The sequence below is a fragment of the Pelophylax lessonae genome, assembly GCF_965119305.1.
Source record: "Pelophylax lessonae genome assembly, chromosome: 2".
Lineage (NCBI taxonomy): Eukaryota > Metazoa > Chordata > Amphibia > Anura > Ranidae > Pelophylax > Pelophylax lessonae.
In genome coordinates, this window is record NC_138769.1 from 694110977 (window position 1) to 694123287 (window position 12311).

At 41.0% G+C, this 12311-nt stretch overlaps 1 protein-coding gene across 1 annotated transcript in view; it reads right to left on the reverse strand.

The window, feature by feature from the left end:
• The window catches only part of TMEM135 (transmembrane protein 135), a 612430-nt gene that overhangs the window by 14220 nt on the left and 585899 nt on the right, over positions 1-12311 (reverse strand). Inside the window, exons 9-14 of the mRNA XM_082245904.1 lie at positions 10812-10881; positions 9406-9573; positions 8062-8125; positions 6424-6500; positions 3775-3873; positions 1008-1075 (exon numbers count right to left, since the gene is read on the reverse strand). Of these exons, the coding sequence (XP_082102030.1) occupies positions 1008-1075; positions 3775-3873; positions 6424-6500; positions 8062-8125; positions 9406-9573; positions 10812-10881 (546 nt within the window). The remainder of the gene's footprint in view (positions 1-1007; positions 1076-3774; positions 3874-6423; positions 6501-8061; positions 8126-9405; positions 9574-10811; positions 10882-12311) is intronic.

Here is a 12311-nt window from a genome sequence, read left to right on the forward strand (position 1 = left end):
ATTTAAGTTGTAGAAAAACGAGTCCTAACCAGTAAATGCTGGAACAATGCAACTAGAACAGGATGGTTCCACAACTTTCACACATCTCATCTTGTTCTTGGACAATCAACATCTGTCTTGACACAGGCTGGTGATTGGATTAAGGTGCTGGTGATACATGTGTGGGTATACATGCTGGGGTAGATTTCTAACACTCGCTGGAACTGAAGAAGTGGCTTGGATGTATGACAAAACATATTTAATATTACAAAAGTCCAGTGGAATGTGACTATCGATTACTAGCTATGCAAATAATGCAGTGATCAGAAAATTAAGTATATGGAGCCTGAAAGTCAAAATAGACACAAAGACAAATGGGATATTTCCTTCTACAGGAGGATTTGCTGAATATGCTTTGCAGTTTAGAATGTACCTATACTAAAAATGTAAATGTAAATCTGTGTATAAAGTTTTGCAGGTATGGTAAAGGCTAAAAAAATGCTAATATACTTAACTTTCCTGGAGAAAATACTGTTTTTGGCTCACTTCAGTGCTGGTCATAGGTCTGACCTAGTTATCTGGTCAAATGATCTCTGTTACTGGACTTTGATCCTCTCGTTTACTAGAAATCACATAGCAACTTATGTAGACCAGCAGTGAAAGGAGCTTAGAGCAGCACCTCCTCCAGGAAAGGTGGCATTTAAGTAGTGATTTGCTTTAACTACAAAGCCATACACGTAAAGACAAATGATGAATCCTGGATCTGGTTCCTTTGAACAATCTATTATGACAAAACTGATCTGCACAAGGTGAAGTTTTTTTTAATTCAAATACATTTTTCATAAGCCCTCATTAGGATAAAAAAGATTTTGATCAATTTAGTGGAAGTGATGTCTGAAAGATTCAACTTTTGTTTATCATTAATACTCCTTACACTTGATTGCTACAAATATGCCCAGAATAACACCAAATGCACTGCAAATGTGTGAAAATACAATGCTCACAGCAGATTTACATAAAAAACCTACCTGCCCTTTGTTAGTCTTAATAGAAACTTCCAATAAGAAGGCCTTAAATTCTGAACTTCCAACACAGCCTAAAATACATAAAAATACAGAAATTAATTCATGTCATCTATAATTCAACCACTAGAGGGTGCTACAGGACCATCTTATATCTATGAACAATCTGTATGCTCCATACATCTATTGGACATTATGGGCTCAATTCACTAAAGGATTTAGTGTGAGGTATTTGGATCACGTGATTCATTTAATCCAAAAATCAATACGATAATGAAAAAAGTGGATTTTTGACTTACCGTAAAATCCATTTCTCTGATGTTCACTGGCGGACACAGCTCCTGGTATTCAGAACCATTGGGTTATGAATATCAGGAGCTGTGTCTGTCAATGAACAAAAGAGAAAGAATTAATTACTATCAGTTTATGCGATACTCACCACAAAAATATCAAATGCCTGGTAAATACTCCATAAAACTAACATTAAAGTAAATTCACAGAAATAAATACATTTATTAAACAAGTAGTGCTCTATCATATGTACTGTGGTGGGTCAGCAAGTGGTTAAGAAAAAAAACTAGTTGATTTTGAAATTGATGGCATTAACGGGTCTCAAAAAAGTTGGGACAGGGCAACAAAAAGCTGGCAAAGTAAAGTGGTACGAAATACTGCAACAAATTAGGTTAATTTGCAACAGTTCAGTAACAAAAGAGAGAGAGGAGAGGGAGGTAAAAGGGAGAGAAGGACAAGAGAGAGGGAGAGAAGGACAAGAGAAAGAGGGAGAGAAGGACAAGAGAAAGAGGGAGAAAGAGAGAGAGAAGGAAAAAGAGAGAGAGAAGGAAAAAGAGAGCGAGAAGGAAAAAGAGAGAGAGAAGGAAAAAGGAGAGAGAGAGAGAGAGAGAGAGAGAAGGAAAAAGAGAGAGAGAAGGAAAAAGAGAGAGAAGGAAAAAGGAAAAAGAGAGAGAGAGAAGGAAAAAGAGAGAGAGAGAAGGAAAAAGAGAGAGAGAGAGAAGGAAAGAGAGAGAGAGAAGGAAAAAGAGAGAGAGAAGGAAAAAGAGAGAGAGAAGGAAAAAGAGAGAGAGAAGGAAAAAGAGAGAGAGAGAGAGAGAGAGAGAGAGAGAGAGAAGGAAAGAGAGATGAGGAAAAAGAGAGGGGAGAAGGAAAAAGAGAGAGAGACGAGGAAAAAGAGAGAGACGAGGAAAAAGAGAGAGAGAGAAGGAAAGAGAGATGAGGAAAAAGAGATGGGAGAAGGAAAAAGAGAGAGAGACGAGGAAAAAGAGAGAGAAGGAAAAAGAGAGAGAGAAGGAAAAAGAGAAAGAAGGAAAGAGAGACGAGGAAAAGGAGAGGGAGAGAAGGAAAACAAGAAAGAAGGAAAGAGAGAGAGAGAGAAGGAAAGAGAGATGAGGAGAAAGAGAGATGAGGAAAAAGAGAGAGAGATGAGGAAAAAGAGAGAGAGATGAGGAAAAAGAGAGAGAAGGAAAAAGAGAGAGAGAAGGAAAAAGAGAGAGAGAAGGAAAAAGAGAGAGAGAAGGAAAAAGAGAGAGAGAAGGAAAAAGGAGAGAGAGAAGGAAAAAGGAGAGAGAGAAGGAAAAAGGAGAGAGAGAAGGAAAAAGGAGAGAGAGAGAGAGAAGGAAAAAGGAGAGAGAGAGAGAGAAGGAAAAAGAGAGAGAGAAGGAAAAAGGGAGAGAGAAGGAAAAAGGAGAGAGAGAGAAGGAAAAAGAGAGAGAGAGAAGGAAAAAGAGAGAGAGAGAAGGAAAAAGGAGAGAGAGAGAGAGAGAGAGAAGGAAAAAGAGAGAGAGAGAGAAGGAAAGAGAGAGAGAAGGAAAGAGAGAGAGAGAAGGAAAAAGAGAGAGAGAGAGAGAGAGAGAAGGAAAGAGAGATGAGGAAAAAGAGAGGGGAGAAGGAAAAAGCGAGAGAGACGAGGAAAAAGAGAGAGACGAGGAAAAAGAGAGAGAGAAGGAAAAAGAGAGAGAGAGAAGGAAAGAGAGATGAGGAAAAAGAGACGGGAGAAGGAAAAAGAGAGAGACGAGGAAAAAGAGAGAGAAGGAAAAAGAGAGAGAGAAGGAAAAAGAGAAAGAAGGAAAGAGAGACGAGGAAAAAGAGAGGGAGAGAAGGAAAACAAGAAAGAAGGAAAAGGAGAGAGAGAAGGAAAATAGAGATAGAGAGATGAAGGAAAGAGAGAGAGAGTGGTATGAACTGGAAGAACATTTTGCAACAAATTAGGTTAATTGGCAACAGTTCAGTAACATGATTGGTTGTAAAAAGGGCATCTTAGAGAGTCAGAGTGTCTCAGAAGTAAAGATAGGCAGAGCTTCACCAATCTGTGAAAAGCTGTGTCTAAAAATTGTTAAACGATTTCAGAACAAGCATAAAAGGAGAGGGATCTTCCAGCTTGTTATCACCGCTCAATTCAAAAGCCTACATCTCTGATGGTATGGCAGTGCATGAGTGCGTATGGAATGGGCAGCTTACACATCTGGAAAGGCATCATAAATGCTGAAATATATATCTGGGTTTCAGAGCAGCATATGCTCCCATCCAGATGATGTCTTTTTCAGGGAAGGCCTTGCATATTTCAGCAGGACAATGCTAATCTGAATGCTGCATCTATGACAACAGCATGGCTTCATAGTACAGTAGAGTCCGGGTGCTTAACTGGCTTGTAATAACTGTGTTAACTTTTTGTCTTGCATTAATATTATTTCGGTTAACCAGATATCTTAAAACAATACAAAACATGTAATATGAAAGTAGATTTCTCTTAAGTACTTACTGCATGGAAGCAGATAGCTGTAGACACTGCATAGATGACACTATCTGCATGGGGGAAGTATGGACACCTCCCAGATTCAATTCCTTTGAAGTACATTATCTACAAAAAAAAATAAAAATAAAATAAATGGAGCAAAATGCATTTCTTAAGGCTGCTGATTTTTTTTTTTTTTGGGGGAGGGAGGGGGAGCAACCAAGTCTTGCTAGCATTTAATAGTCAAAAATGTTATGCATATATAGTCAAAAATTATTTTTAATTTAGCCAATAGTAACATTTCGAGGGAATATTTTAATTCAGAATGCATTTCCAGGGTTTCTGAAGGACCGTTTTCTTTAGGGCTTAAAAGGGCTAAAGAGAATGTTCTGAAGCAGGCTACCTTTTTTTTCCTTCCCGATAGATACTCTGCTTACCTTTCAGGTTTTTCCCCCCATTCCCCTAAGGTTCGTACACACTATAAGAAAATCGGGCAAGAATATTCGTCTAAAGAACTTTCAATGCGATTTACGTATAATCTGTACACAGCTCTTTGAACAGCCGATTCAGACTTTTCGTATGAAAACTCCAACATTTTCCTTGTACGGGAACAAAACAAATGATTTTCGTTTAATGTGTAGCATTTTTGTAGGATTTTCGTACAAGAAAATTATATAAGAAAGACTGCGCATGATCAGAAACAAAAACAAAAAAAAAAAAACTTTTTCGTACCAGAATTTATGTACGCATTTTCGTTCCTCAGTTTCGATTTGCTGTGAAACAAGGAGGAAAATCGGACAATCATTCGCACGATTTTATAATAGTGTGTAACCCCACTTAAGTCTGGAAAGTTCTCTTTTCACGCAGTGATGATGTCCTTCAGAACCATTAAACACGCTGGATTTTTTTACAGAACAGTTCTGAACAGACACATTCCCTGGATCCAATACAAGTGGAATAATCCTTCCCTTCCTGCACAATAGGTTTTTGTGGCCGCTTGTTTTTTCCATTAGGGAGATTCGTCCTCTTTATTTGTCCTGATGACCACTGCCAGGAGACAAAGTTTTGGAAAATCCAAAACTATGACTTCCTCCTTTTCTTTGTTACCTGGGAGGTCACACTCGGGACCTGCATACTACTACTGCATACGTTTCCTTTTTACTACAAGTTATTTTTATTTTTTTGCTTTATGTTTTCTTATTATGCAATGTAACCACCTAATTGCTGACATGAATATTAATAAATTCTATTGTAAAAGAAAATCCAAAACTATAGTTGTCACCATAACAGGAATAGAGATGAAATCTTCCAACGAGGACACTTGGTGACAAAGGTCTAAGACAGAATTCCCTTCACTTTGTAGAGATTTTATCTCGCTTACTGTTGCCTCTCCAGGACAAGTGAAGGGTAATCACCGCAAGAGGACATGGACCACCAAAAAAACCCCAGGTATTTTAACCCTTATCTACTCCATCCACAATCCCCCCCTCCAAAATATATATATTTTTTTCTGTTATACAATCACTTTAGCTAGCATGGAGGAGACTGCAACCTGACCCACTCCAAAGGAACATGATAATATCTGCTCTTGAATGTTTGTTTGAAGGGCTTGAATACCATCCCATTGTTCCTCTGCATTTGACCTGCATTTAAAGCATGTTTTAATCCAAATTTAAAAGTCTGTGGATTTTTATATGCTTTGAGTATTGTATATGAGCGTTCTGAGGATGTATATGACTCGCTTTGCTTGACTTTTGGATCCAAGCTTCCTTTTTGACATCTAGTCATGTTCAGCAACAGCAATTCAAATGTTATTCCCTGCACCCATGTATTAGAATGCAAAATGCAGCATTTGGTAACAAAGCTTCCCTATAACTGCACTAATGATCAGATGATTTAGAACTAGGGGTATATAAAAATACCCTAAACTCTCATAGCAAAAATGAAAAAAATATAACAAGCAGGCTCCTTCAAAGCATGTTGTTTTCCCTACAGAGACGGGCACGCTTTTCCATTCAACCACACCATTTCCCTTTTTTAGTTTTTACCCTATTTATAATTGTATGCATCTTTCCTCTACGATCCTTCGCTCAGAAAATATGAAGGGAGCATGTGCCAGCTGCACATATAAAACTGTCTTTTGAGTTAATTAAAACAAATCACCCATTTATCAGTGCTGATATCTGTCACTTCATTACTCATTAAGTGTCGGTTCACATTTCTGCAATGACAGAGATTGCATGTAATTCGGAGCGCACTGCTCCTAAAATTACATGCCATCTCTGTGCGGTGCAAATTCAGCCATACAGTTTGTATGGCTGAATTCGCACCGCAATCGCACCAAACACGCACAGGACCCTTTTTTTGGTCCACAACAGAATTGGATCGCATGGTGGTTCTCACTAGTGCGATCCAATTCTGTGCAAACTTCCAGATCGCACTGCGATCTGATCTGGGGGTGTCGTTAACTTTTAATTGACACCCCCAGCATATCGCATATGGCAGCGTGAACTGCCCGGGGTGCGGATGGAATGCGGGAACAGGCTGTATATTCGCAGCGCTCCTGCATTGCAGAAATGTGAACCGGCACTTACACTGCACACACATATTACAGTCTGAGAAGAGCTGAATATTTTTATAGGCTATATTCTCAGCTGTGTGACTGGGGGGGCTCACCTCTACCAGTTTGGATGCCAGGTACATGGAGATTGTGGTGCTTTTATAAAACATCATGGAGATTCCTGCCAGAAACCCTGAGAATAAAGAAAAACACTTTGTTGGATTTAACAATTTAAGAGAGACAGAAAAGACAGAGAGGGAGGGAAAAGAGAGAGAGAGAAAAAAAAAAGGAGAGAAAGAGAAGGAAAAAGAGAGAGAAGAAAAAAGAGAAAGAAAAAAGAGAGATAGAGAAGAAAAAAGAAAGAGAGAAAGAGTGAGAGAAGGAAAAAGAGAGAGAGGGAGAAGGAAAAACAGGGCGCGAGAGAGAGAGATGTAGAGAAGGAACATAGAAGGAAGAAAGGAAAAAAAAAGAAGGAAGAGAGAGAAAGAAGGAAGAGAGAGACAGAGAGAGAGAGAGAGAGAGAAGGGGGGCAGAGAGAGAGGAAAAAGAGAGAGTGAAGAAAAGAGAGAGAGAGAGAGAAGGAAAAGAGAGAGAGAGAGAGAGAAAAAGAGAGAGAGAGAGAAGGAAAAGAGAGAGAGAAGGAAAAGAGAGAGAGAGAGAGAGAAGGAAGAGAGAGAGAGAGAGAGAGAAGGAAAAGAGAGAGAGAGAGAAGGAAGAGAGAGAGAGAGAGAGAGAGAGAGAGAGAGAGAGAAGGAAAAGAGAGAGAGAGAGAGAGAGAGAGAGAGAGAGAGAGTGAGAAGGATAAAAAGAGAGAGGGGGGGAAGAGGGAGAGAAGGAAAAAGGGAGAGAAGGAAAAAGAGAGAGAAGGAAAAAGAGAAAGAGAGAAAAGAGAGAGAGAGAAGAGAGAGAGAGATGGAGAGAAGGAAAAGAGAAGAAAGAGAGGAAAAAAGAAGAAAGAAAGAGAAAGAAAGAAGAGGAAGAGGGGGGAGAAGGAAAGGAGAAAGAAGAGGGAGAGATAACAAAAATAGAGAGGGAGAGAGAGATAGAAGGAAAATAGAGAGAGAGAGAGAGAGAGAGAGAGAGAGAGAGAGAGAGAGAGAGAAGGAAAAGAGAGCTGGGGGGGGTGAGAGAAAGGGGGGGAGAGAGAGAGAGAAGGGGGAGAGAGAGAAAAGGGGGAGAGAGAAAGTGGGGAAGAGAGAAGGGGGGGAGAGAGAAGGGGGGAGAGAGAAGGGGGGGGAGAGAAGGGGGGGGGAGAGAAGGGGGGGGGAGAGAAGGGGGGGGGAGAGAAGGGGGGGGAGAGAAAGTGGGGGAGAAGGGGGGAGAGAGAGAAGGGGGGGAGAGAGAAGGGGGAGAGAGAGAAGGGGGGAGAGAGAGAAGGGGGGAGAGAGAGAAGGGGGGAGAGAGAGAAGGGGGGAGAGAGAGAAGGGGGGAGAGAGAGAAGGGGGAGAGAGAGAAGGGGGGGAGAGAGAAGGGGGGGGAGAGAAGGGGGGGGAGAGAGAAGGGGGGGAGAGAGAGAGAGAAGGGGGGAGAGAAGAGGGACAGAGAGAAGTGGGAGAGAGAGAGAGAAGGGGGGGAGAGAGAGAAGGGGGAGAGAGAGAAGGGGGGGAGAGAGAAGGGGGGGAGAGAGAAGGGGGGGGAGAGAGAGAAGGGGGGAGAGAAAAGGGGGGGGGAAAGAGAGAAGGGGGGGGGAGAAAGAGAAGGAAATGACAGAAAGATTGATTTATTTTTACTTACAGATTTGCCATAGGACTTACCAGCAATGAGGGCATGAAGCTCATCATCCAAGTTCCGCACCCACCTCAAGAAGCAGCTGGTGCCCTGAATAAACAATTATGTATATACGTTACACAACATTTGATTCCAAGTTTACACCAATATCTGTTCCTATATTTTAAATAAACCAATAAATCTAAAAAAAAAAAAAACAATAACATTTTGGAAACATCTACTTAACATTCACTTAAAAGCCAGTTAAAACATAATTTCAAAAGTCTAGCTAAACACAACTACAAATTTAGGCCTATCTAAAATTTGACCAAATGGACCTATTTCCAGATCTTGCAGCCACAAAGCAAGTACACAAAGGGACTTCAGTGCTTTTCATAAAGACTATATTATAACTTATCATATGTTCTTAGTACACCATGGAATGGTTATTAGCCATACCCCTTGTTATTAAAGAGACCTTGTCAGTCTAGGAGCCTGTGTCTCCTCCTTTCCCTCCATTCCACCCTTGCAAACTATGTAGGTTTTTTGGCACTCAACACATCAGGGAGTGTTGGATGCCTTTGCCCCTGTTTGGTTTCCTTCTACTGACTCCTACATGACTGCTGAGACCTGAAGTGAGGTAGGGGGTCAGAGGAAGCAGCCACAGCATGTGGCAGGGAACACAGGCACCCAACACTCCAGCTGCAGTGCTGGAATGCAGGGGAGGTGGACAGAGGCCACTGGAGAGGTGAACATAACTCAGGTACATTCATTTCTAAAGAGACTGATCATTTCTCTATAAAATGTATGGAAACCTTTACAATCAACTGCCCTTATTTGCTACCTGTTGGCCTGCTAAATACGCCATTGAAAGAACGTTGATATATCTGATAAGTGCACCCCTGAATCATGTCATAAATTTAGAGATGCTCAATGCACACCTCCCATGTTATTTCAATTAGTCTATGTCGTTGAGATATGAGAGTAGAATGATATAAGTAGTTCTGCAATAGACAACTGGGCAGGAATAGCAAAATCCAGTACAAAACAGGGTTTGTTTCATTCGCTTACAATCAGACTTAGGAGCTGAGTGCATTTCTGGCAGATCAACTATTTTTGTGCATATACAAGACCTCTGAATGGATAAAACATGGAGAAATGTGCATACAGAGAAATACTACATATGTGTTTTTTTTTTCCTATCTAGTACAATCAATCTGCTCTCAATGCCTGTACCTACTGATGATGAATTATGCAATGTAAGCATACCTAATGCTCTATGTGTTTATGATGATATTTAAATACAAAATATATTTATGTACCAGATGATCTCCTAGATGTGCTAAAAAATAAATAAAACGTATAGTAGTGGACGTCTGTAGCCTACATACCTTATAAATACTGACAAAGGAACCCAGGAAAGCCCCCAGCTGAAAATTCTCCTTATTGTAGAACAGAGAGAGTAATCTGGAAGGTTTTGTAAACATAACACGGAAGGCGGATGGGATCCGGAGGCAGCACTGGATCAGATACCCAACACTGAACATTCGAATGAACCCCTGGAAAAGAATATTGTTCATACATAATTTAGAAAACTCCACTGGCAAACATAAATAGAAAAGATACTCAGCCTCTTATCCAGAATAATAATAATGTTACCGTATCAGGAGTTGAGACATCCCTCTGGTAACAGCTTAGCAAAGGCCTTTTCTGTTCCAGCATGTCTGTGCCCAAGTTCCAAGACGTGGTTTTAAGACTCTGGTATGGAGGAACTTGGTGGAGGAACTGCAGTGGCCTGCACAGATCCCTGACCTTAACTGTACTGTACCTCTATGGCAGGGATCCTCAAATTACGGCCCTCCAGCTGTTGCGGAACTACACATCCCATGAGGCATTGTAAAACTGACATTCACAGACATGACTAGGCATGATGGGAATTGTAGTTCCACAGCTGGAGGGCCATAGTCTGAAGACCCTTGCTCTATGGGAAGAACCGGAACAATGAGTGTGAGTTTGTGGCCTCACAAATGCTCTTTTGGCTGAATTGGCACAAATTCCCACAGAAACATTTTTTTCCGCACAAATAGAGCTTTCTTTTGGTGGTATTTGGATCACCTCTGGGTTTTATATTTTTTGAAAAAAAAAAAAAAAAGTTTTTCTTCGTTTGTTATAAAATTTTGTAAATAAGTAAGTTTTCTCCTTCACTGACAGGCACTGATAGGGTTGCACTGATGGAGACTAATGAGGAGGCACGAATATGCAGCACTGATAGGTGGCACTGATATGCAGCACCGATATGCATCACTGATGGACACTGATAGGTGGCACTGATGGGTATTTATGGGCGGCACTGATGAGGAGGCACTGACAGGCATTGATTGGCATCTGTGATGGGCACTGACAGGCATTACTGATGGGCAATGATTTGCATTTTGCTCACTGTAAGGTCAATCAGCAACCTGAGTTTGGACTTAACCAACTGGAAAAATTGTATGTTAAATGCAGACAGCAATAAGTGAGTTCAACAGTCTAGGTCAAGTTAAAGGCAATTGTAACTAATTTGATTGATTAAATGCCTAATCCCAATTAACAATGATAAAGTTCATGTCTCTTGGACCAGGTCTTTGGCGAAGCATACATGGATAACATAAAAAGGTCTGCTTGTTCATTTATATTAGAAATTTCATTTAACAAAGGTCTTCAAAGAAACACGCCTGCCACCCCTGGCTGGATTCCTGTACATCTTGTTACAATTACAGCTTCCAAACCCATGGATGTTTGGATGTTGTCAACGTACCTTAATGCAGTAAGAGATACAATTGTCTTCATAGTGCTTGCAACATCTGTGCCTTGGCCCGTGTTTGCATCTAAACACAAAGCCATAAATTACATGGAAGAATGCGACATATAAATAAAAATGGAAGTGTGTATTTTAAATAAATAAACATACATTTAACCAGGTCCTTGTATTGGAAAATACAATGATATATAGCTAGAATAAAATTTCAAGATAAACTGCTATAATGGTTTTCGTATGATCTAGTTCCAGTTAGGTTATAAATAACTCACCATTCATCACACAAAGGTCTATAGACTGACCTGGGAACACGTCTATTAAAGTGCAACTCTGCATTGCTTACCATTCTCTAATCTCATGTGTTGCTATGATGCAAGCAACTCTAAGATCCACGAGTTCAAGCTATATATTTTTCCTCTTGAGACATCTTAATCGTATTGCAGTATCTTAGAATACTGACATTTTGTTTCATAATAGTGCTAACTTATTGTAACATCATCAGAATTGTTTTTGACACTTTTGCGAACTTTGTAACCTCAGTTTTTTTTCCTGTTAGTCCGTGTATATATATATATTAATCTAATTTCTATTTAACATCCAGCTTATTTGCATACTTTGAGTCCTAACTGTCATGCACCGATCCTGCCCCCGCCAGTCGATTGGCCCTTTCGATTGGCTCCAGATGCCGGTATAAAAGATACCCCTGTACCACCATTGGGTATACCTGAAAAAGGAGGTGAGGCCTTTAAAATGCATTGTATACACCCCCTCACACCCTCGTGACTTGCTGCCTTGTGCCAGAAAGACGCTGCTGCTATCTCCAACTTGCATTGGCGGCCCTGGCACCTCGTGCATGACAGCTGGTCCTGACGGTCAGATGGCTGCGCTGACTACAGTTCTCTAACTGGAAGCAGCATACCGTTTACCTAGATGTAAGTGTTTTATTATTGTTTTAATAAATGATTTTAAGCATCCAATGATGCTTGTGCTGTGGCAACCTTTCTGTCTTTCACATACCTTGAGGATTTTTCCTGATCTGATGAGCCCTGCTGCATCACAATTGGAGTTGTGACCCATCCTGGATTACATCCATTCTTGTTAGCCATCCTGCATCCATCCATACCAAGGCTGATGTCCCTTGCATGTCATCCTGGCTCGCTCCACTGGATTTCAGACCCCCCTAAGAGCACCGGTTTATGAGCTTCTTCTATAGACCCAAGTACTTTCATTTAACGCTTCCCTATAACATTGTTTTATGTGCCTAAACCATTAGGTGCAGAGAGACTTGTTTTTTCATTGGGGACGAAAGGGGGGCTGGAGAGCCCACGGGGGCAGCAGAAGTTAGCAGGATAGGGGGAGCAGTCTGCTTCTCCTCCTCCTCTCCCTCCTGCAGGCATTCAGTGGCTGCAGGAGGGAAATGAACAGATCAATTCCCCTATATGCAGCCACCCCCGCTGCTCCTCCTATCCAGGCATAGAAGGGGGGCTTCAAAGGCCCCCT